The sequence below is a fragment of the Harmonia axyridis genome, chromosome 2 (genome assembly GCF_914767665.1).
Source record: "Harmonia axyridis chromosome 2, icHarAxyr1.1, whole genome shotgun sequence".
Lineage (NCBI taxonomy): Eukaryota > Metazoa > Arthropoda > Insecta > Coleoptera > Coccinellidae > Harmonia > Harmonia axyridis.
In genome coordinates, this window is record NC_059502.1 from 30,737,589 (window position 1) to 30,762,124 (window position 24,536).

A 24,536-nucleotide genomic window follows, 5' to 3' on the forward strand; every position below is an offset into this window, starting at 1 on the left:
ATTCATTAAAGTATTATGAATTTTATTGCAAAAATATAAAAAACTGAAAATGTGGTAGGTATATAATAGAAATGAAATGAAACGAAATCGTGAAATATCAACGACGAAAGTATATTGCAAGTGCGGTATTTCCCCTGTTTGTTCCTCCGGTTTTTCCCCGGTTTGAGAAGAAATCTACAAGTTCAAATGTTATTATTATGCCGGTTCTCTTACAAAATAACAGATGGCGCTTTTTAGTGGAAACCTACATTACCGAGATAAGGTATTTAACCGATACCCGGATTTGAAGTATCGATACCAAGTAAGTATCGCATTCAAAGTATCGATGCCAAAATTACTTGGTATCGAAACGAAAGTATCGATACTTCCGAAGTATCGATACTTTGCTTGCATCCCTAGCCGTGTCCCGAGCTGTCTGACTGGAATCTCTTCGACGCTAGCTACCAAACGCTGGAAGAAACGCTTCGTGAGTGGCGGGCATTAGGGAATATGGATAGAATCAAATATTGATTCGATTGATTTTGATATGTACTATTATACCTCATTGGAAGAATAGAAAATGTGGTTGTTAATCTTGGTGAACCTCAAAAAAATTTGATTTCTTTTCGTCAAAACAAATCAAATTCGTAATGATTTTTTTCATCATTTTTCGCATATCATCCACATTCTTCACATTATCTTTGTATTCATTTAATTTTTATTTCTATTAATGTTTTGGATTTTGTGATGCTCTTTCGATTTACAATAAATCAGTTTATTTCTTTGTGTCCATGTCATGTTAGGTTTTTGACATAACATAGTTATATATGTTATAAAAAATCTTCTTTAAATCTATATGAAGTATAGTCAAGTGTAGGAAGATATGACAATATCTTTAGGAACCCTAGCTTTCATATCATGAGGCTCGCTTAAGGTATATTATGGTTCTTACAGGCCTACCAGTTCTGAACATTTGCAAGGCACGAACTCGGCTGTTACTTTATTTGATTTGCAGATCCTGCAAATATTATCTGCCGACAGACCCATTGAGAACAAATAGTATTTGTTCTGCCCTGTGAACAAGCTCACAACAATCCTGAGCTCAGCTTGTGACAGGTGCAGAAGCTTTTCGTCATTGAAAGGCAATGTAATGGACCATGATAAAAAAAATCACATTAGTAGCAATAAATTTGCAGTGACTCTTTGCTAGATCGAGAAATAGCGCTGCACAATGCACACTGCGCAATTCTCGACAGAATGGCACCGACTGGGACATAAAACCACCATGATTCATTATGTAGGTAGGGGTGTATATGGCAGGGACAACTGAGTTGCCATATTGAAGATTCCATCAGTGGTTCCGGAATGAAACAACGCAATCCTCAGAGATTCTCTGACTTTCTGTTCGAGAGTTATTGCGTGATCAAATCAAATCAAATTTATTCCAACAAAAACTCAGATACAATGCGTAGATACATCGTTTTATTTTTTCATAAAAACCAACATCTTTATAGTTCCTACAAGAATACAAATAACTCTAGACGACTAGAACCATATTTTTACCCTAAACATTCACTATCACTAACTGAAAAACATCCAGAGTATGCTGCATTGAAGTTGTTCAATGCTTTACCTAGAGCTTTGCACCTAATAAGTGTACATAAAGAATTTAAAAAAAACTAGTATATGTATAAGTTAATACTTGATTGTGAGCCTTACAATATGGAAGAATATTTTGATTTTTGTAATAGACAAACTTTGTTATTCGTTGCATTTTTTATGAATTTGTTTTTAAGTTTTTGAAATTTGTGGATATTTAGTTATGCCTCTTGTATTAGTTTATTTGATTTTTCAATATGCTTATAAATAGGGGTTATTTTTGTAATATGACTATTTTCGTAATTTTGTCATGTTGATAATTTGGGAAATGAAGTAGTTATTATTATTATTATTATTAATCTGAAAAAAGAACAAAGTCCATTCTGTCCGTGGATGGGAAACACATCTAAGCAATAAAGTGCTTGTGTTATCTAAGAAAGACCCATCTCTGCTCAAAAATATGAAATTTGACATTTGGCAAATTAAAAGCCTGTTGTTCCTGTTCCCTGGAAACAGAGAAAACAAACTAGCAAAAATGAATGAACAACAAAATTTATGACGTTTTTCACTTTTGTAGGATGTCAAAAATCATGGTGTATCCACACGTCAATTTTTGAATGCAATGACATTCGACTAACATGTCTAAAAACCTGGTGTATTGACTGATTCGATTCTGTTTTGCCAATTTTGAGAATATAAGTTAAGCTTCGTTAAGTCAACTGCAGGTAGCGCTATCAACAAATTGAAATTCTTGTTATTTATTATTTTTATAAGTTCTGTGCCATTATGTACCTGTATTATGTGTGTATTATGTGCCATTATGTACATATATTATGTATATGTATATCTTTCATTATAGTTATGTCCTGTGTAAGCAATTCTTGAAATTGTAATACCAATAAACTCTCTCTCTAATTCAAATTATTGAATTCATTCTAGTAAACGTTTTGTGTTTTGTTTCACGACTTTGACGATCATACTCGATTACACATTGCTTTTGATTGGCTAGGATCGGGCCACGAAATAAAACTAATATTCTCAATTTGGTCGAATGTCATTGCATTAAAAAATTGACGAGTGCATACCTACACCATGATTTTAGACATCTTACATTCGACCAAATTGAGAATATTAGTTTTATTTCGTGGCGGCGCCGCAATGTCATACATTAATTAAAACCCGATCCTGGCCAATCAAAAGCAATGTGTAATCGAGTATGATCATCAAAGTCGTGAAACAAAACACAAAACGTTTACTAGAATGAATTCAAATATTTGAAATATAGAGAGAGTTTGGTGTTCTTACAATTTCAAGAATTGCTTACACTGGTCTCAACTATAATGAAAGATACATAGGTACAAAATGTCACAAAACTCATGAAGAATAAATAAAAAGAATTTATCATCAATTGTTAATAGCGAGTTGACATAACGAAACTTAACTTATATTCTCAAAATTGGCAAAACAAAATATAAGCAGTCCATTCACCAGGTTTTCAGACATCTCATAGCGTATTCTACTGGCTGCACCAATGCGAATTAATTCGAGCTAATTATGTCATTTAGCTTTACAAAAATTGGAATTAATTCGAACTGATGAAACCAGTCGAATACGCTATTAGTATGGACGCAATGATCTATTTTTTTTGTAATATTATTGTCTCTGCTAATATTACATTTTTATTAGAGGGTACGATTGGTACACAAATACAAAAAAGAAGTATTTGCTTTTCTATTCTGTGCTCACGAAATATCCCAACCTACAAATGCCAACCAATTTGTTTACCTAAATGCAAAAGATGACAGTTACCCTTTAGCCTAGAAAGTTTGTTTATTTCCCGTTGGAAATAGAGGAAAAATTTGACAATTGCTCGCTAATAAATATCCTAGCTTTTGGAAAAATATTTATGATGGCACCAAAGTCAAGAATTGAACAAATTATTGATAGTATAAACTCAACAAATGCTAAAAGGGTTGCATTTCTCCTAGTCCTCATATTTGCTGCCTATCATACAATTCTTCACTTGAGATTTGGTTGGTACCTAAAAATAGTTTCATACCGATTATTAGTTAAATTCACTCACTTTCTAGGTTCTAATTCCTGTAAATGGTTGTTGTCCGATGGGAGATATAAGGGTGACCAAGAATGGCAACCTTACGGTTGTATGCTTCATCTTTATACTAAGATGTAAGTTTGCATTTTTTGGTCAGGCAGATGATGAAGTTATTTTTTTTTAGAGATACAAGAAGATGCTTGAGGTATCTTGCTTTTTATGAAAAAAAAAGTTATTTTGCATTTGTTGGAGATTCAAGAATTCAAGATCTTTATGAAGCATTTGTTGAACAGATACAAGTTAGTGATGGAACGATCACAGAAAATCCAGAAGCATTTCATAAGTCATTCATTCACACTGAGGATAAACTTAAGCTCAAAGTTGAATATTTTCGATTTCCTGATGTCTCAGTTGATATGATTAAATTATTTAGGTGAGACTTTTTAATTTCTAGACTAGATGTAAGTTGTAATTTATATAGTCTTTGAAAGTAAAAGGTTTGACTATTAATTTGTATGATAAGTAAATACTTTTGCAAAGAAATACACTTTTGTGGAAATAAAAAAATTATGTGTGAGTGACTTCACAACCAGCGAGCCTTTTATCAAACAATGTCTTTTGTCTGAGATAACATGTTTGGTTTCAAGATAAGTACGAGTTTTGAGGATATATACTGCAAAATAAAACCAAAATTGAACGGAGTACTGTAATATAATAAACTATAACTATATACTTATAGTTAAACTCAATAATCTAATAATATCTAGATAGCATATCTCTATATGCTATCTAGATATTATTAGATTATTGAGAGAAATCAACTTCGATAAAGGAGCGAGACGCATGAATTTTGCATCAGCCAACTGGAATTGCAACATAGTTTTGATTAGTTAGTTAAAATTAAAACTTCTGTATTTTTTCGTGTATGGTCATGTGTTTGGAATCTCAACCAAATATGTATATTTTATTATCTCAATGTGATATAAACTGTAATTTTTGTATAGATCTTGGCAAAAAGGAAAGAATGAACCTTCCATTATAATAGTTGGCACAGCTTTACCAGCGATTAAGAGATCTAATGGATCTCTGAATATGCTACATGAATATACAACAAATGTGACCAAGCTGTATCAACCAATCAATGAATTACGTAAAAAAAATGTAAGAGTGCTTTGGGCTTTGCAAGTACCTGTAGATGAAGAGAAGCTTAAACATGACAACAAGATGATAACTAATTCCCTAATTGATCAGTATAATGAAGCCGCAATTGAGGTAATCAAGTCAAGCTGTTATTTTAAAATTTGAATTTAAAAATTTATGGTGTTGTGTTATCAAATTGAAAATTGTGAATGAGATAGCATTTTTCTTGTATGTTTCTTGTTGTCAGGCTGTGATCCATACTAATGCTACGTTAATATTGATTTCAAATTGTTAAACAGAAAAATTTAAATCACTCTGAATTTTGTGTTCTCTGGGTAATGATTCATTTTGTGTTTTATGCAATGCACCCCTAAGTTAATTATTCATCATGTACCTATTTTCAATAATTTCATTATTATGTCTAGGTATACCGGGTGTCCCAAGTTATTGTATACAGGCAAGATCTTGCTTATTTGATGAGATATTAAAAAAATTCCTTTGAATAACATCAAAGTATCTTCCCAATGATGTATAAAAAGATTCTTTCATTTGACAGCCCTATGGTAGCTAGCCCTCACTTTTTAATTTCAAATGGCACCCCCTCTATATTGTCAGTGAAAATTGCGTGTCATTCTGATTGGAATACAACGATAGCACATATTTTTTTAGTAATAACAACAAAAACAATAATATTTTGTGACTTCTTTTACGCTATTCAATTCTCTTTATAAAAATGAAATGTCTTGACCCATGCTTGTACAAACTTCACATATGAGAAGTAGATGAATTTTTGTTTTGAAAAACCGAGAAATAAGAAAATAATAAATAATTTTGAACACCTGCTTTGTATGTTTCTTCGTTTTTTGAATTGCATAGTGGGTATTTTAGTTGCAATTCATACTTCGCAAAATGTTAATGTTTTTTTTGTTATTACTTAAAAAATACCAAGTATGTGCTATCGTTGTATTCCAAATAGAATGTAATGCAATTTTCACTGACAATATACAGCGGATGCCACTCAAAAATAAAAAATGAGGGCTAGCTACCAAAGGGGCTGTCAAATGTAAGAACCTTTTTTATACATCATTGGGAAGGTACTTTGATCTTATTCAAAGTAATTTTTTTATATTTTTATTATCTTGTCAAATAAGTTAGTCATTGCCTGTATACGATAAGTTGGGACACCCGGTATATGATTTTTTTTTTAAATTTATAATTTTAACTGAAATGAATTACCAATGGATGGCTCTTGCCTGATATATATCAATCAATAAAGAATATTCCCTTTCTCTCTTGACCAGGTGTGCCATCCTCTAACCTCTACTCTTTAGAAGCTACACACTTGTCATAAAATTCTTCTTCTGAACCTGAGAGAATTTATAGAGAGTGGAACTAATAGAGGTGCTTGCAGGTTTTGAAATTTGAGAAGTTTTCAGTTATTTTTTTAAATTGTGATTATTTGCCCGAAATACCATCTGATAATATCAGTACAATGGATAAAAATAAGGCATCTTACATCATTTCATGGGATTAGTGGAGAATTATCTTCCAGTTGCTTGTACGGTTGAAGATATTGTTTACACAGCGGTTTATTTTAATTAAAGGTCTTCCTCTTTCGCAATAGTTTCATGGGTTTGGGTGTAATTATTTACATACTCTGAAGCTATTGAAGTTAGAGACACACCTCATATCTTCAAATAAAAAAATTGTTACACATGTTTCATGATTGCATTTTATACATAAAACAATATGATTAGATACATGTATTTGGTAGCAATGTGATGAAAATCAAAAATAATGTATTTTTTTCTAGTCAATTGTAACTTAACTTTGGTATTATATACAGTAATGAAATGAAAAATTGATTTTTTTTAGAGAAATCAAATTCAATAATATTGATCATTTTAGGTCTTAACACATTCATCTGCGGACTTATGGTGGAGTACAAGATTGGTTGGAGAAGGTATGCTATCTGAAAGTCCCGATGGTATCCACTTATCCAAGAAGCCAATGAGGCATAACGTACAAATACTTTTGAATATGTACTGTAACGATTATATGAATTTTGATGATGGCACATGCTGCAGTTCAACGGAATCTTACACAATGGTTCAGAAAATAACTTTCCTTTTTCTTGGCATATGGTGAGTTTTTAAAAACTATTTCAATAATGATAACCTATTTTTCACATCCAGGATTAAGCATAAACCATAACCATTAAGAGGGGTTTATACCATGTGGCTTTTTTGTGATCTGCCAAAGTTTAATTCATCTAATTCTTTTCTTTCCATTTCAAAAAAATTAATAAATAAGGACTATCCGCACTGACGTATTCTTTGAAATGAATAATAGTGAGAACCTCATTTAAATTGATGGTCTCTAGCTTAAAATAAAGTGAAATAAGTTTTGAATTGATCGTTGAAACGGTATAGACCCCTCTCAAATAGTTTATCTCTATAAAGCAACTAAAATTAAAACATTATAAAATACTAACTGAAAAATTATAATCATACTAATGTGCAATAATTTCAATAAGTTGGTCAATATTAGGTTTTTTGATGATTTAACCAATATTACCAATATCATTAACCTGTAATCTGAGAGTTGAAGCTCCACCCACATAGGCATCTATTATTGAAATTTGAAGGCTACTATTGGAAAACTCAACAATTAATCAGAATGTGACTTTACACATGTTCTTTTGCTTTCTAAAGCAGCCATTCTCTGGCTTTAATAAGCAAAAGTATCTTTAAACATATATATTTTTTATTAATTTTTTTTTTAAATTTATAATATAATATTTAATTTTTTTTTTAAATAGAAATCCAATCTGAGTATTATCTTCTGCTTAATTCTTTACAGTTTTGTTATCGCCATCATTTTGTATTTCTCTAAGGCATTTATGAGATGGAGAAGGAAATTCACCCATGAATACACACTGCTTACAGAAGAACCTCAAACAACTGAGATAGTATCCACTGTGCAGACTTGCTATATACTGTTCAGTTCAATTTCTCGAATTTCTATTATAATGTTATATTTTTTCATTTGTGATAGAACTAACTTTTTTATGAAGGAAAATAAGTACTATTCAGAATTCAGTTTTTGGCTTCCCATTTTTTATATTACAGTACTTGGATTATTCTTTACAGAAAATAGCAGATTCACTAAAGTTTTACATCAAGATCAACTCAACGAAACCAAAGGCTGGATGCTTCTTGTTATCCTTGTGTATCATGTAACGGGTGCAGATAGAATATTGACTATCAATATGCACATGAAAGTACTGATTTCAAGTTACTTATTTTTGTTGGGTTACGAACAGTTCTGTTATGTTTGGCATCGGAATGATGTCAGTACTAGAAGTTATTTCAGAATGATGTTCCAACTCAACTTTATGACTGTCACTTTATGTTTATGTATGAATCGACCCTATCAATTTTATTATTTTGTTCCGTTGCTGTCTTTTTGGTATATGATGATATATTGTTTTGTAGCGTTACCACCAAAGATTACTATGGCAACTTCAGAAAATAATCCGATGCAATATTCATATTTATTGATTAAATTCATCTGTATATTCAGTGTTATAACAATACTTTATTTATCAGAAGTGTTCTTTGAGAAAGTTTTTGTTACTCGACCTTGGAAAGCTCTGTTTGTTTCCACTGATGATGATATTCGAGAATGGTGGCTTATGTGGAAGTTAGATAGGTATTCTGTTATTCATGGAATGGGATTTGCAATTTTGTTATTGCTTGCTCAAAAATATAATTTGTTTGATGATAACAACCATAGTAATTTATTCTCAAGGGGGTTCACACTGAGTGCTACTCTTCTAGCTATTGTGGGATTAGGATGTTATCTTACAATGACTTTCTTATGTCATGATGAAATGGAGTGTAGTGAGATACATTCTTATGTGGTATTTATTCCAATTATTAGTTATATTATTCTGAGAAACATCTCTGGTTTTCTGCGAACTAGATACTCTAGTCTATTTGCTTGGTTTGGAGAAATCTCTTTAGAGCTCTTTGTTAGTCAATATCATATTCTTCTAGCTGCAGATAATCATGGAGTTTTAGTGTTATTACCTGGATACCCAGTTATGAACATAATTATAACTTCTTTCATTTTTGTGACCGCCTGTCATGAGTTTCATAGGTTGACGAAAGTATTACTTCCATTTGCTGTTCCTTCTGACTGGAAATTAGTACTGCGAAATGCTATTTTATTTTTAGCTATTCTAGTCCCAATAGGTATAAAGGATGGTATGTTCTGAATGTTCCGTCTGTATTTGAGTTTATAGTGTGAGCATGAAATATGTGTTCTTTGAAGGTGAGTTCTGAAGAATACTTGGACATAGAGGATTTATGTCATAATAAATCCATGCCTCTATCATCTGTATAGGGGATTATCATCTTAAAATTCTTTTGGATTATATGAAAGTAGAATGCAAATACCTTCATTTAAGGTAAACCATTAAAAAAAATCTTTAAGGAATGAACCTGGTTTTTTTTTGGATAGGAGGAATTATTTATCTTTCTAGGAAAAATGCTTTAAAACATTTGCATTTTTGTTTCTGTTTCAATGATTAGGAGAAAACAATCTCATTTTACTGACCTATGTGAAACAATTTGTATAAATACCAAACAGATCTAATTTTGAAATTCATTTAAAAGAATTCAAATAGAAACGTTTAATGAGGCAAATAAGTATACTATAATTGACTCTTTGGACTTGCCATTTTTCCTCATTGAAGACCTGATCAAAAAATATACAGTTGATTATTTTCTCAAGAATCAAGTTTATCAAAAATATCACCCCATCATAAGATACACTCTGCTTAAATCAATGTCAGAATAATTAAGATCTCTCAAAACGAAACCATCTATGTTTATGAATTGTCCATTAGCATTTATGGTGAAATTTGTCAAAACTGCTTAGTTGGATATAATTTTACTTTCTAATATTTAGTAGGGATCTACTGTGATTTTAGTAATTAAAATTCATTTTCAATATATCGGCCCAAACATGCAAACAATTTGATCATGTTTTTTTCCACTATGTAGATTCCTCTTATTGTTCTATTATTAGTGCCTCATTTTGCAAATATAGTGTATTATATTTTTGGGAACTCATTATAATTTTTACTGAAAAAGTGTATTGGATACTTGTAAAAATTCATTGTAACTACTGGTATTATCAAAGTCTGAAAAATATTTCAATCTTTTGTACATATTATGTAAGAAATGTAATTAAGATATATGTAGGAAAGAATGATCTCAAAATGTTTGTATATATTAACAGGTATAAGAAAAAACAAATTATATTTAACCATTTGTTTTATTTGAGCATTTTATATATCAACAAAATATAAGTTAGCGCACGATTACACTTAGTTTTTAACCCTTGGAGGGAGGTTAAATCAATTTTAACAAATGTGCATTCGTTGCATAAGTCACCAAAGTGAATGTGACTGGGGAAAATATAAAAAAGAAGGTACCATTTTTGGAAAGCAAATGAATCACAGATCAATAAATTGCTTTCTTTGAGTCATTCACCATTTCATTTGAACAGTGTTTCTTTTTGATTCAGACAGGAATTTTTGTATCTTGGCTCTTCCGGATCTCAGAATTTGTGCAGGTTATGAGAACCAGTTGTGTTCTATTCAGGCAGTGTCCCATCTCTACTTCAGGCACAGCACTGTTCTTTGTTCAACAGTGAATGGCTGGAGGGTCTCCAGAATCAGCACAGTCTTAACCATTAGGCCAAACAATATCAGGAATGTATTTGCTCGTTAAGGTGCATTTAATTTTTCAAGTGGTGTTGAATTGAAATTCCATTGAAATAATAAATATAATTTTTAATCTGGTGCTTTAATAACAACAATAAATTTACAAATCAGAACGTACACCAAATCCAGGGCCTGGTGGATCTCCCTTGAGAGAAGTTGGTTCACCATGAGGTTCTGAAGCGAATCTTCCACTTCTAGAGAGCAAAAAGGTATATGATGATTAATTATTTATAGAACAGTATATGTTCACAGATTAGTGAATATTATTAATAGTTCAAGCAGCAAGCTATCCATACACAATATTTAAAAAAAGATCTTTATGCTGAATTATATATGTAATATTTTCTCGTTTTCTCATCTTTAATTTTGTTTTTATATAAGTAATACAACTATAAATCCACATAATGGTTGCTCACATTCTCGATTTGTTACATTTTCTTTTAAATTATTTTAATTACATTTATTCAAATATTTATTGATGCTATTTGGAAACTAGGATAGGTCCAGCATGTATAAACTCAGTTCTTACTTTTTCAGATAAAAAGAATCCTTGTTTTGTATGTCATATTTGTTGATGTTATGTACAGGCTCTAAAGCCTCTGCGATTAATGTTTATGATAAAATAAACTACATTATTATTTTTATTATTTGCAGCAAGTATTGACTGTTAATTTGTTTATTTTCTAGTTTAAACTGTTGTAATTTCATTAATTTATCCAACTTCAAGTAAGGGTATATCTCTCAGAGGAAAGAAAAGATAGAGGTGCCTTATAGTATTTGTTGACATCGCTATAACATTTTTGTTTACAAACACTCATAATGTACTGCGTTGCCATTCTGAGGAAGAAGTAAACTTTGCTCCGTTCTGTGGTATAGATGTTTTGCGAATATTCTGTGGATTTGGCAACACTGTTCTGTTGTTGTTATTGCACGTTGACAACTAGAGGGACGTTAAGTGTTAACTGTTCATTTTAATTTCACGTTTGTAATTGGCGTTATTTTATACAAGTTTGTGAATTTTAAGTTACATATTGTTAGTTTTAATCATGGTAAAATCTCGAAAAACATGTATAGTGTGTAAAACATCCAGAAATGAAAACCTAACCTATCATAGGTAAGTTCACGTTTTGAGTCCATAGGCGTAGAATATATCTCGTCTATGGCGTAGTATTTGTGAGATATCGAAAACTTAATTCAATGCTAAAATTTGTAGGTTTCCTTCAAATAGAGAATTTAGCAAAATATGGTGCCACGCATTAAGATTGCAAATGAACAATTTGCCGAAATATGCATATGTTTGTTCCAAACATTTCAGCACCGAAAACTTAATAAGAGGCAGTCAAAGAACCACAATTTCTAAATATGCAGTTCCTCGAATTAGCGAGTTTGAAAGGTGAGCATTAATATGTATATATTTTTAAATATGTAATGGTGTGAAGCATTTTGTAAGTGTTCTTTTATTTGAAACTTGACGTAGTCCTCACATTTGTACATTCAGCAATTTTACAGACCTGAATTGAAAAGAAGTTCCAGCACGGAAACTGCAAGTTCCAGAACAGTAACAATCCCAGACACTGATAATCAAAGGTAGTTGTGCTATTATTATTAACTGAAAAATATAATATATATATATATATATATATATATATATATATATAATCTTATTTTCAGCCTATTGTTTACTTCCAAAAAATTCTTAATTAAACGTGTAATTGAGAGTCTTCCCCCAGAAAGTCGAGAATATGGATTCGAAAATTCCTTCAGTGATACAGAAACTGCAAGTTCAGCAAGTTCGAGGACATTAACAGCGGATATTGTCTTTGGAAGGTATAAATATATTATATAAATGAATTTATTTTATTATTTATTTTTTTGAAATAATTTGAAGTCAAATTGAAGGTGTCACTCAATATTTAAATATTTTTTTCTAGCTTTGAGTCATCTCCTGAAGAACATGCTGCTTCTTTAACCGAAAAAGCTGCTCCTTCAACTGAAAAATGCACAGCTGGGGGGCTCAAAAGAAAGTAGGTAGAAATAATTATTTCATAATAAGGATGTTTCATAGAAATATTTATAATCTATTCAACACATCTAATTTTGGGTGCAATTTGAAATATTATAAAATTTTTAGGTTCGAAGCAGATTCTGTGTTTGAAGTAGATAAATCAGTCTTTACACCATCTAGCCCTGGAATTTCAAATATTAAACTGAAAAAGTAAGTTCTCAGCCTGCTTAATTTTTTTTTAATTGCATCAGATTTTTCCTTGTAAATACTTTTAATTTGAAAAATTGTAGGCGTAAACTCAATATGCCACGTTTCTTTGGCGACATAGAATATGAAGATCTGGAGGATCCAAATAGGCGAAAAATTTGTTGGAACATCATTAGAAATACAGTAAACAAGCTGAAGATGAAAATAAATAATTTGCAAGCCAAAAGAAGACGGAGAGAGAATAAAATATAATTTGAAAACTACTTTTTTCTGTTTTTTATACCCAAGCATATCGTCGGCTAAGAGTGTAAATCTGCTAAGTCCATTTTGAACAATTTCACAGGAGACCAAAAAAACCGTACAGTACAGTGTTATAATAATAATAATAAGAGAGTTTATTCATGAAAATACATTCAATAAACTCCATTGAATGTATTTTCATGAATAAACTCTCTTATTATTATTATTATAACACTGTACTGTACTGTTTTTTTGGTCTCCTGTGAAATTGTTCAAAATGGACTTAGCAGATTTACACTCTTAGCCGACGATATTTGAACGTTAGGTAAAGTTATATAATAAACCAATAAATATGTGCGTTATTATTTCCTCATTGACATGGGTTTACATCTGAAATATTGTGAATGGGCACTTTTCGTAATTTACAAAGAAATATGCAGGGAAAACTTCAGGAAAAATAGGTTATTCTTATTCCACTTTAGCTAAACACTTAATTGCGATGCTTTTTTCGAATCCTCAGGTGCACTAGGATAGCTACAGCTCCCAAATATTGGGGAATCACCTCCCATTTCCTCTGATAATATTGCTTTATTGTTTGAAGTTTACAATTTTTTACCAACTGAATAATGCCCGCCACTCACGAAACGTTTCTTCCAGCGTTTGGTAGCTAGCGTCGAAGAGATTCCAGTCAGACAGCTCGGGACACGGCCGTACGACTGTAAATCAGAGTATGAATTGACTGCCCGACTGGAATCTCTTCGACGCTAGCTACCAAACGCTGGAAGAAACGCTTCGTGAGTGGCGGGCATTAAAGCATTGTATTTTACGACAGTTTATTTACTGTTTCCATAAGATATCTACTGAAATATCTCATTACTTCTTAAAGAAAAAATGAAACTAGCCAGTTTTCATTTTGAAATATGGTAAGTCATTTATATTCTGTATTTCAAGTTCAATATCGATTTTTGTAATATTAATACTTATTAAGGAACCATTGACTACGCCACGGAAATGTTTACTATCCCTCTAGTTGTCAATTTTGCAGGTTTGTTGTTTTTCTATCTCACTTTATCATCATACTGTTGCAATTGATTACAATACAACGCTATTTACTTCTAAGGGCACCTCTATCTTTTCTTTCCTCTGAGGTATATCTTATATAACCATAAGATCATACAATAAATGAGAAATGAAAAAATGGTTGAATATATTGCTTTTGTCGAATGAATTTGAAGTTCTATTTCTTTTTCGATATTTTCAGTTGTTTTGGTGTTTTTTAATTCACAAGCAATCATATAATTATCACAGTATAAAGATATACTATATTGTGATCAGGTTCCAATAGGGACACTTAAAAGTGCATGCAAATCTCTAGAACTGTACAGTGTTGCCATTTATAATTTATTTACTTATCTCCATATGGAACATTCGATGCACATAGAATAAAATTAAGCCCAGAATATTTAACCTGGTATTACTTGACCCAGTATTAGTAGGTTGGTGCACACTGTTATTAGTACCATATTCTGATATCTATGGATAAAACTAAAACAGTATAAATGATGCTATTGTTATACTTGATTTTTTTAGTACTATATCGATACTTATAAGATCAAAAACCTTCTTTAGATTGAGACGACATTTGCTCCCTCTTATAATTGTTCTAACAAGCTGAGGTGTTCTTTTTTAAGCATGATATAAATTTTCTTATAAATTCAAAGAAGTTTTGGGTCAAATCTGTGCTTACCTTGGTCCAGCCTTTGGTTTTTTGCCAGCCTTCAAGTCATTCAAAATTTCATTTGTATCATTCACTGTCAAATCTTCCTGAAATAACAAATTTCATTTATAATCAATATAAATTTTTAAAATTATTATCAGGTATGATTTTTAAAATGGAGAATCAATACAAATCAGTTAAACCATAAAGAATTTTGGGCTCATATTAAATTGATTAATATAATATTATATTATGAATGATTGCAGGTACTTCTACTAGTACTTAGCCAATGATCTAATAGTAAGTAGACAGCACATAGAGAGAGGAATCAGCTTTAACAGATAGGGAGCAGAAGCCTAACCAACCCATGCTTTTATTGGTTGAACATATTGAACCAATCCATCATTGAATCATTTTATCATGTGATTTGGCTCCCCTTATCATTGATTGAAATTCAAACATCTTTCAGTTGATGTGACATGAGGCTCAATCGTTATCCCTCTAAAGTTAAAGTCAATGCTCTATGTATCATTAGATCGTTGTTCATAACATGAAAATTTAAATATTTAATTGAACTTAAGTATTCAAATTCACACAACGAATATTTTTACATTTGAAATTCTTGAAGTAGTTCAATTTCATATTGCTACTTACATAATAGTCATCATTTATTTGTATCATTGGTGCATTAACACAAGCTCCCAGACACTCAACTTCAGAAATAGTGAACATCATATCTTTGGATGTTTCTCCAACCCCAATACCTAAATTTTGTTTACAAGCATCCAATATTTCATCGGAGCCCCTAAGCCAACATGGAGTCGTGGTACAAACTTGTACATGATATTTACCAGTTGGGTTCCTAATAGAAATAAAAACAATTATTTGGTTTTCCTATCTCTTCAAATTTACCTCATGAACATAGTGTAAAATGTAGCTACTTCATAAACCCTCATTTTAGGTAAATTTAAAATTTCAGCAACTTTGTGCATAGCAGATAGGGGAAGCCATCCAAACTGCCTTTGAGCTAAATCCAGAAGAGGGATCATAGCGGCCCGTTTATGACCTTCTGGATAAATAGCAAGGATAGCATCGACTCTCTAGAAAACAAGTTGAAATCAAGATTTCAAGGATAACTGTTATTATAGTAGAGTAAAAAATCATAATCGCTAACCATCCACAGTAGTTTCAAATGAAAAAGCTTCTCATTTTTTCATGAAAACTTACCTTTTTGTTTTCAGGACTGAATTCAAATTTGACGTCTGGATTATTTTCTGGGGTATCTCTATGTACAAATAAACTATCGTGATTGAGGGAAGTTGTAGAATGTAGGGAACGAATCCCTGCAAACCGTCCCTACAACGAAATCGATCGTCATTATTCATTATTTGATAGGAAAATATACACCAACCACTAATTTTCCGAATACTTCCAAAGTTTTCAACATCATAGAAATATAATATTATAATAATTCCCAATAATCTTCTCAAAAATGTTCCAATTTTTGTCCTAGGATCAGCTGCTAAAAAATTATGACATAATATGACAAATCTTTCAGAACTACAATGACAATTGAGAAGGTCAACGTCTCGTTTCTTTTTTAAATGGAAAAGATATCATATTCTTTTCTTTTCGCTAAAATTTAATCACTAAAATCAAGTTTTTGTATTTAAAAATATGATTTGTCATTAGCTTATTATAATCTCTTATTTATGTGTGGTGTAAACAGTTTATAGCATACATAGACCTAATTGAATTAGGTCTATGTACTATGGACAGTGTTCTGTGGTTTAAATTTATGACCTCTAACCTCTTTCAATTCAATATTTTTGATAGTTTATTTTGTTTTTGTTTACATTTCAGCTGCCATGAGCGATGAAAATTATGTAAATTCTTTCAGAACAGCTGATAATTATGCGAAATATTTGGATCATGATTTGGATAAAAAAGTAAAAGCAAAGTCGTTTAATATTATATATTCACAATTTTTGTTTTTAGCTAATACCCCTAAACCTACTAATAAATGGTATGAAGGCACGTTTAGATCAATGCCAAACAGTAGTAAGTATAAGCCATGATAATGTAGAAGAATCCACAAAGGCTTTGAGTTCTCTAAGCTATTGTAAAGATCAGTTAGATGATCTTTGTTCAAAAATTGACACTGTTGAGAAAGTAGTGGATCATATTAAAAGTAATTTGGCCAATTTGGAGGATGAAATTGAGAAAGCTGAACAAAAACTGGGATTGAACAATGATAATCTAGTGGTCAATATTCTAAACCCTTTACTTTTTGTGAGTTGAAATACAAATCTTCTATGTTTTGTAGAAGTCTAATACTATAAAATTATTTCAGAGAAAAGGTGGGGAAAAGAGAAATATTATAGTTGATGTACCACAGTTTGATCCAAGTGAATATTTCATTCCTGAAAAATCTGAAAATGAGGAACTTTGATAGAATGTATTCTTATTTTTATGATTTAAGTTAATTTATTACAATGCGAATTTGTTACTGATAAAAAAGGAAGAAACATTTGTTTATTGAAACAACATAAACTGCTTTTGCCTCAAGTCCTTTGCATGTTGTTGTAAACTAAAAAAACCTGCAAGAAAATTCTTTAATGTAGGTATTTTGAAAATAATCATTATATTGAGTTATTCATTTTCTTTATTTTTGAATATCAGATAAAGAATAATGTGGCTTTTTGGCATTATTTCTTATATTAAATCTTTAAAATCATATTTTTGACACCATAGGCTTAGGAAGATAGGAAATGTTGAAGTTGTTCTGTGAAAGTAATCATTTTTCAGCATTTTAAAAAATAATGGTTTTTTTTAGTTCTTATGAATGAGGCTAGAGAGATTCTAATGAGTAAAGCAATACATCGTAATAATTTCTTTTATAATTTATAAATTCTTGAAATTCACCAACATACCTATCGAAACCTAGTTACATAAAAAAAAGGTTACCGTTAAGAGGGAGAACAATTATATCTACATATAACACAATAGGGGCCTTAATGTATTTTGATTTCAATGACATTTTGATTATTTACCTTATAAATGATTATTCGACAAAAGTTGATTTATCTGAATAAGATATTAAGAAGGTTTATGCAAGAATTCATTTTTAATTTGATAGTAATTACTTGTCGATGGTTCAATAAGAGTGAATTTATTTTTATTTATTTATGAAGGTTGAAGAGTTGGGGCAGAGCCTATAAAACTCAAAAAAATCAATATATACATTCTACGCAAAAAATATATTAAAATGAGAAAAAAATGCAAAAATGAGTGAAACAAAGTGAGAAAAAAATTCCACCATCACAAGTGATCCTGCCGAACGCGATGGCACAAACTGTTATAACTGTTTTTGAAGGCATTAACCGACACCGAGTTCACAACTGCCGTCGGCAAACTGTTCCACGCACCAAAAACACGGTTGGAGATGAAATTGTGCCTCTGCGATGATCTAAAATTCTTCTTTACATGCATGACCAAGAAGACGACCGTCGGAGTTCAGAGTGAAAAGGCCGCTTAGGTCAGCACCAAAGAGACTGTGAAGAGCACGGTAGGTTGTGATGAGATCACCTCGAACCATCCTGTCTGCAAACGATAGTAAATTCATGAGAGAAAGTCTTTCTTCATAGCTTGGTCGTAAAATCCCATATGGCAGGCGCGTCGCTCGGCGCTGGATAGTGGATACCCTCTAACAAGGCCAAATCCCTATGGGGCGGATGATATACGTCTTAAACAGGACAGCACATGTTGAAGGCTCGCATCCATTAAAGGCCTTCTTTATCAAGAACAGAGATCTTTTAGCCCTATTTGCAGTGGAGAGAATATGGTCGGACCAGCTGAGATTCTCGGTAATAATCACACCGAGGTCACAATGACTGCTACAGGTGTTGATGGGGATATTGTTAAGATACTAATGATGACGGGGATTGATGGAACCTAGGTGTAAAACAGCACATTTCTCCTGGTTAAGGGGCAACTACCACTCCCGGCACCAACGGCTCAGCGCTTCCAGGTCCTCCTGAAGTTATACTGCAGCAATAATAGGGTTTCCGAACAATTTCGTGTCATCGGCAAATTGAGAACAATTAGATTTGAGGATCTTAGCTAAATCGGCTATATATAGGAGAAGAGAAAGAGGTCCCAATACGGAACCTTGCGGAACGCCGCTCAAAATTGGTCTCGGTGAAGACAAAACTTTGCCAACTCGAACTTGGAAGACTATCAGTAAGAAATACCTCGATCCAACAAAGAAGACGGCCCCGAATCCCTATATGCTTTACCTTTTGAAGTAGGATCAAATGCTCGTGAAAAATCTAAATAGATAACGTCAACTGGATGGAACTTATCTAGGTACTTTGACCAGGAATTGACGCACTCGAGAAGGTTGGTAATGACCTAACGACCTGGTAGGAAACCTGTTGACTGTCCGGTAAAAGGCGGCTTTCAATGACAAAATGAAGGATTCTCTCATGAATGATCTTCTCGCACGCCTTAGATAAAATCGGGACCAAACTGATGGGGCGATAATAGGCAGCATTACTCTTGTCTCCTTTTTTGAAGATAGACGTCATCACTGCACTACGCCAAGTCGAAGGCAAACGAGAAGTCTCAAAGGATCGAGTGAACAGTAGGGAGAGAGGTTATGAAAGGGGATTAGCACACTCCTTCAAAAGTTTGGCAGAGAAACCATCAATACCTGGCGAAGAATATTTAGGGCAGAAAGGTGTGCTTCATCGACCGAAGGAGGAAAACTTATGTCTGTGATCTCCGAAGGATTGTATGGCCCAACCGATTTAGGTAGATTTGTAAATCCCCTAGTGAGGAGGAGGCAAAACAATCCGCCAGTACATTTGCAGATTATTCGGGGTTGGAGCACGGTTGACTGGTGAAGTTTGTAAGTAGTAGGATGTCAACTTTATAGTTGGCTCGAAGCTGGCTTCTACAATTATCTCATATAGATAAAGAGAAACAACTAAGAATGTGTTTATGAAAGATCTACCAATCATCCTCAAAAAAGATTAAATCCGTTAGGAACTGATAGATTGGGAAATCGTATGCACTAGCAGTACATACTCTACATTCTACAACAACTAGAAATGACAGGTATCGTCAGAACAACGTTAAACGATCCACCTCGCTTTTTTCTTGTTACAGCAAACCTGGTACCTATATCACTGCTTGATACAAATCTTCAAGTACTAGTAGTGTTCTAGGACAACACCACTACAATTGTAGAAGGAGATTTCAATGCGAAACATCCCAAATGGAATAGCCATACCTGAAATCACAAAGGTATTACCCTAGAAGCGTTCACTACACACAGAACCCCGAAATTACGAGTATGTTAATAGCCCCAGAGCAACAAACATACCATAACTTTTCATGAAAAAAAAAACAGATATCTTAGACATTACCATAGTGGAAAATGTCAACAATTCTGTGATGCATATTAGAAATTGCATCAACCCTGTGCGAATGAGGAAGATATAATAGATTGGACTTCGAAAGAAACGTTTGAGGAAACCCTTCGCTCCGCCCTGATAGAAGCGACCAAGGACCACCAGTCAACGCAACATGGACGTACGACACCCTAGTATATCATGAAGCTGATGAAGAAGAAAAACGGTTCAAGAAGAATAGCCCGCAGATCCAGAGATTCAGCCAATAAAACAGCGGCAAATCAACTCTAATGAAATTTGGAAGGGCTCTCCGAGATAGTTCAAAAAATGACGATGGATACAAAAGCTACGATCTCACACGACAAAGGACAATTCGATTTGAAACATGGAAAAAGTTCTGAAATCAGAATATAAGCCCATCCAACCAATCCACGGATCAACCGTCAGAAAAGTGTACACAGACGAAGAAAAAAACTGAAGAATTCCTGCAACTCCAACTGCAACTCCAATGCAGACCTTAACCTCATAGGTAAAGTGGAAAAGTACACGCTTGACCAAGAGTGCTTTATAGAGCCAATCACAGGAAGTTCGAAAAATTATTTTACTATAGGGAAATAATCCGGGGACCCGATGGTATCTCAAATAGGACCCAGAAACGGTTACCATCTTCCACAGGTATGTGTAATTATAGTCTCAAATTTATATATTTTCCAGATAGAAGAGAGATATTTGGCCCCACGACAGGAAAGGACAAGAAATTCCTTTGAAACCATCACCTGCTCATCCTCCTGTCGTTATTTGTGAAAGTCACCGAAAAGTTCATCCAGTAACGCTTGGCCAACATAATCAGACTAAAGAACATTATCTCAGAAGAACAGATTGGGTTTTGTCTCAAACACTCTACCACAGATCAGCTGCTCAGAGTCGTAGAATATGCAGCAATCAGTTTCGACTGGAAGCAGGTAACTGGTGTAATATTTTTGACTTTCGACTTTTGACTCGACATCTTTAAACGTGTCGAGTCATCCATTCCTTCCTACAAAGCCACTGGTTCAGTGCAAAAATCTCTAGGACAATCTCTATTTCTAAAGATCTCGAATCCGGAGTCCCTTAGGTAGTGTGTTGTCTCATTTTCTATATTCCGCAAACACAGCCGACAGCTCCAAGTGTGACCGAAATCCTCTAGCCATTTGGATGAATTCTCTGTGTCTTGACGGCTTTGGGTTCGCTGGTAATAGGAACCTTTTGGGCTTCCTTTTTAGCTGGTGCAAGGGAGAAAGCGTTGGCCTTCTAGATCCATCTCATCATAAACCATTTCCATTGAAACGGGGTGTGCCATGGCGATGTGCTCGGAATAAGGGTGGGAGGACCTTTTTTTGTGATATAACGTCTGAGTCATAACTTCTATCACTCGTTGTTCATACTTTCGTTTGTCTACGTCGTTTTCAGCCCGTTGTCTCATTTTTCATTTTCTCGTTTTCCAGATTGCTCAATTTCCCAATTAACAGGGAGAATGCATGTTTGAAATGCTGGTTCGATTATTCCGAGGGGCGAACAGGTACCCCAAATTTGTACAATGATGACTTCCCAATGATTTCCTATAATTTTTCATGGTTATAATTAACCTTAGTTTGGGTTAATATCAGATTATCTTTTTTTGGAAAAATCAAGGATTTTCGAAGAAAAAAAAAATTAATATGAACAGTAAAAAAAATATTTTTTCGAATTGTTACTTATAATTTTTTTCTCAAAATTAATACTCACTATGTTCTATATCTTCTAATCAATAGGGGTTATGTCCCCACTAACACCCCCCCCCTCGTTACTCCTATGACAGAAAAAAATGTTTGAAAAATTCTTATTTTCTTTGATAACAATTTATTGCAGAAAAAAAGGTCATATTTGCAACAAAACGCAAATCTTTCTTAATTTTCTTAATCTTTTATAGTTTATATGATGGTATTAACAAATCATAGAAAATAATTACCGTTTTAGAGATTTGGATCACAGTTGGTGTTTCTTAAATGGGGCACACTATATATTTTGTTAATGCAGTTTATTGTCCGCAGATTTGTCGAATCATCCCGTTATCGGTTTTTCAAATAAAAACAAAAATTTCAAAAATATTGAGTTCTTAATTTTTTTGTAGGACACTTTACCGCAACTAGTCGGTCATCTTGTACTGTCGGCTATATTGTATTGGAAATAATGATGATTTACTTTTCATATTCTTCCCAGCAAACCCTATGTCAATATTCAGTTGCAAGATTTCAACTCGAAAGGCGAAAAGCTTTTAAAAAAGAGATGAATCAATAGAAAAGTTACATAAATCATATATAAATTGCCAAGACTTCCGAATAACTTTCCATGACTATGAAATGTAAAATGACTTCCCAAAGCTGTTCGCCCCTCGTATTATTCTTATTCTCATGATATGATACTAGCTATAATAGCGTTGTTGATCTGATATTTTCTACTGAATTGTAGGTTTGAAATTTTCGTTTTAAAATTTTTCGTTTTTTAGCTTTATACGTTAAGAATTGAATTCCTCAACCCTTTTCATCTTTATGAGAATTCCTTAATAGATTTTCTGCTTTAATCTACAATCAGGTGCGAAAAAACGCAACCAGTATTTATTAAAATTTGAAGTCTCATAGTTTTATTATTTTAGCTTCAATTTTTTCAGTAAACTGTAGATAAAATTATTCTCAACTTAATTTCAACTTGCTTATTCAATCGTTCGTTAAGTGCTGGATTATTAGTCACTTTGAAACACCTGTGGAATAATTTCGCGGTCAATTTCTTTTCATTTTCCAATTTTCATCAAAGTCCATTTCTTTTCAACATTTTGTATTTTGGTTCATGGCTTCAAGTGCATTTTTTTACGTTTCGGTAATAATTCGCCTTAGAAATGTTTCTGAAAAAGTGTATAAAATTGGGAATAGGAAGAAAAACACTTGATTTGATTTAACATTTCATTTTCATCAAATCATTCCATCAGAACAATTATTATGATTTCAAATTCCTAAAAAATCTTATAAATAAGGGCACTTCTACTTCTAACGATAAGTTATTCACTTCTGCCTAATCAAAATTGTATTTCAGTACTGTTGAATAACTACAAATAACAATTGCACAATACATCAGAATATGTGCGATGATGACCTTGAAGGAAATACTTTTTCTAATAATGTATATCTATATCTCTACATATGAGAAGGTACATTTTTAGGTACCTACCTACATATAAGTACTACAGTCAGCTTGTTGAATATCTACTTCAAATATTGAACAGGTTCAATTATGAGGGAAAACATACATATATGTATGATAATTGCAGTCGACCCGGTTGAAATCACCAAAAATTTAATCGATTAACGATGATCTGTATGTTTTTATTGTTTAACATTTGTAGTTTTAACACTTGCGGTGAGAATAGTGTGAAGTTGAATTTGAGATAGTCGATTGACGAATGAAAGTGTTTATTTAAGTGAAGTTCAGTGAAAGAAAAAATTAAAAACTCCATAAATAATCAAATTATCTGTATGTTAATTTTTTGTCCTACTTGCATTGTCAATCTAAAAACATTTGGAAACATACTAATAATATGCATCTCGCCAATTAATGTGCTATTCTTATATCAATTACAGAATTAGATCATATTAGTTCCCAAGCGCAACGAAAATAAGACGGATATTCTCAACATTGTAGGCAATTAATTCACATATTTAAATGGTTTGAGGAACCACAAATTCTCCCCTTGTCGAGTTTTTGCTGAGCCAGCCTTTTTAGAGCCACTAATTGTATCAAAACTAATTATATTAATTGGACGAAATATATTCCTTCAGATGAATCTTCTAACTACTAAATAGAATTGAGATTAAAAAATTTGCAAATTTTAAAATTGTGTACTACTTCCCTTTCAGATGACAGTATGACTTAAACCGCTCCTTTCTTCTTAATATCAAAATGATGCTGTTCCATTTCACATAGGAACATTATGTGATTTCTCCAATTTTGAAAATTAATTAAGAAAATTTGTTTATGAAATTTAATATTGCTAAATTCAATTTTTTATCCCTCATAGTTCCCGTATGAAGTTATGTTAATTTTATTTCAAATTTTTCTGATCATGTTACATCTCTAATAACCGTGGTGCATGTGACCTACACATTCCTACTCCTGAAAATATGACTATAATGTGGCTATTGAATCAAAATAGGTCGTATCAATATTTTGAAATTGTGAAATTCGATCGAAAAAAATAGTGTTTGCATGGAATTGTTTTTGAATGAGGAATATCTAATTGAAACATTTTAAAACAGAAAAAATCGACTTCAATAAAGGAAACTGAATTTTACAGAAATCAAAAGTAGCTTATG

The 24,536-nt window shown here is 32.4% G+C and overlaps 3 protein-coding genes and 1 long non-coding RNA gene across 4 annotated transcripts; 3 read left to right on the forward strand and 1 right to left on the reverse strand.

Moving 5' to 3' along the window:
* Positions 1–3,358: 3,358 nt before the first annotated feature.
* On the forward strand, positions 3,359–10,108 carry LOC123673998 (N-acetylneuraminate 9-O-acetyltransferase). The gene is made up of 6 exons (XM_045608798.1): positions 3,359–3,611; positions 3,669–3,765; positions 3,816–4,064; positions 4,636–4,903; positions 6,680–6,915; positions 7,634–10,108. Exons 1-6 carry the CDS (start codon positions 3,485–3,487, stop codon positions 9,051–9,053), a joined length of 2,397 nt encoding a protein of 798 aa, XP_045464754.1. The 5' UTR covers positions 3,359–3,484; the 3' UTR covers positions 9,054–10,108.
* Positions 10,109–10,616: 508 nt separating this feature from the next.
* On the reverse strand, positions 10,617–16,308 carry LOC123673999 (probable NADH dehydrogenase [ubiquinone] flavoprotein 2, mitochondrial). The gene is made up of 6 exons (XM_045608800.1): positions 16,149–16,308; positions 15,965–16,093; positions 15,650–15,837; positions 15,392–15,599; positions 14,768–14,844; positions 10,617–10,762 (listed from the first exon to the last, which is right to left on the reverse strand). The coding sequence occupies exons 1-6, from the start codon at positions 16,185–16,187 to the stop codon at positions 10,669–10,671; spliced, it is 735 nt and encodes a 244-aa protein (XP_045464756.1). The 5' UTR covers positions 16,188–16,308; the 3' UTR covers positions 10,617–10,668.
* Positions 11,782–12,794, forward strand: LOC123674001. Its single transcript, XR_006746569.1, has 4 exons — positions 11,782–11,961; positions 12,078–12,395; positions 12,500–12,592; positions 12,700–12,794. It is a non-coding gene; the product is annotated as an uncharacterized LOC123674001 (long non-coding RNA).
* Positions 16,309–16,527: 219 nt separating the features above from the next.
* LOC123674000 lies at positions 16,528–17,396 on the forward strand. Its single transcript, XM_045608801.1, has 3 exons — positions 16,528–16,686; positions 16,736–17,029; positions 17,091–17,396. The coding sequence occupies exons 1-3, from the start codon at positions 16,606–16,608 to the stop codon at positions 17,187–17,189; spliced, it is 474 nt and encodes a 157-aa protein (XP_045464757.1). The 5' UTR covers positions 16,528–16,605; the 3' UTR covers positions 17,190–17,396.
* The last annotated feature ends 7,140 nt before the right edge of the window (positions 17,397–24,536 follow it).

What these genes read in the sequence shown, in the direction of transcription:
- LOC123674000 (XM_045608801.1), top strand. Translation starts at nt 16,606, where the DNA reads ATGAGCGATGAAAATTATGTAAATTCTTTCAGAACAGCTGATAATTAT. An exon ending in ATCATGATTTGGATAAAAAA is followed by an intron (nt 16,687 to 16,735) that starts GTAAAAGCAAAG and finishes TTTTGTTTTTAG; the next exon opens with CTAATACCCCTAAACCTACT. An exon ending in TTCTAAACCCTTTACTTTTT is followed by an intron (nt 17,030 to 17,090) that starts GTGAGTTGAAAT and finishes AAATTATTTCAG; the next exon opens with AGAAAAGGTGGGGAAAAGAG.
- LOC123673999 (XM_045608800.1), bottom strand. Translation starts at nt 16,187, where the DNA reads ATGATGTTGAAAACTTTGGAAGTATTCGGAAAATTAGTG. An exon ending in AAGTATTCGGAAAATTAGTG is followed by an intron (nt 16,094 to 16,148) that starts GTTGGTGTATAT and finishes ATTTCGTTGTAG; the next exon opens with GGACGGTTTGCAGGGATTCG. An exon ending in TTTTACACTATGTTCATGAG is followed by an intron (nt 15,600 to 15,649) that starts GTAAATTTGAAG and finishes TATTTCTATTAG; the next exon opens with GAACCCAACTGGTAAATATC.
- LOC123673998 (XM_045608798.1), top strand. Translation starts at nt 3,485, where the DNA reads ATGATGGCACCAAAGTCAAGAATTGAACAAATTATTGATAGTATAAAC. An exon ending in AATTCTTCACTTGAGATTTG is followed by an intron (nt 3,612 to 3,668) that starts GTTGGTACCTAA and finishes CTCACTTTCTAG; the next exon opens with GTTCTAATTCCTGTAAATGG. An exon ending in GATATGATTAAATTATTTAG is followed by an intron (nt 4,065 to 4,635) that starts GTGAGACTTTTT and finishes ATTTTTGTATAG; the next exon opens with ATCTTGGCAAAAAGGAAAGA.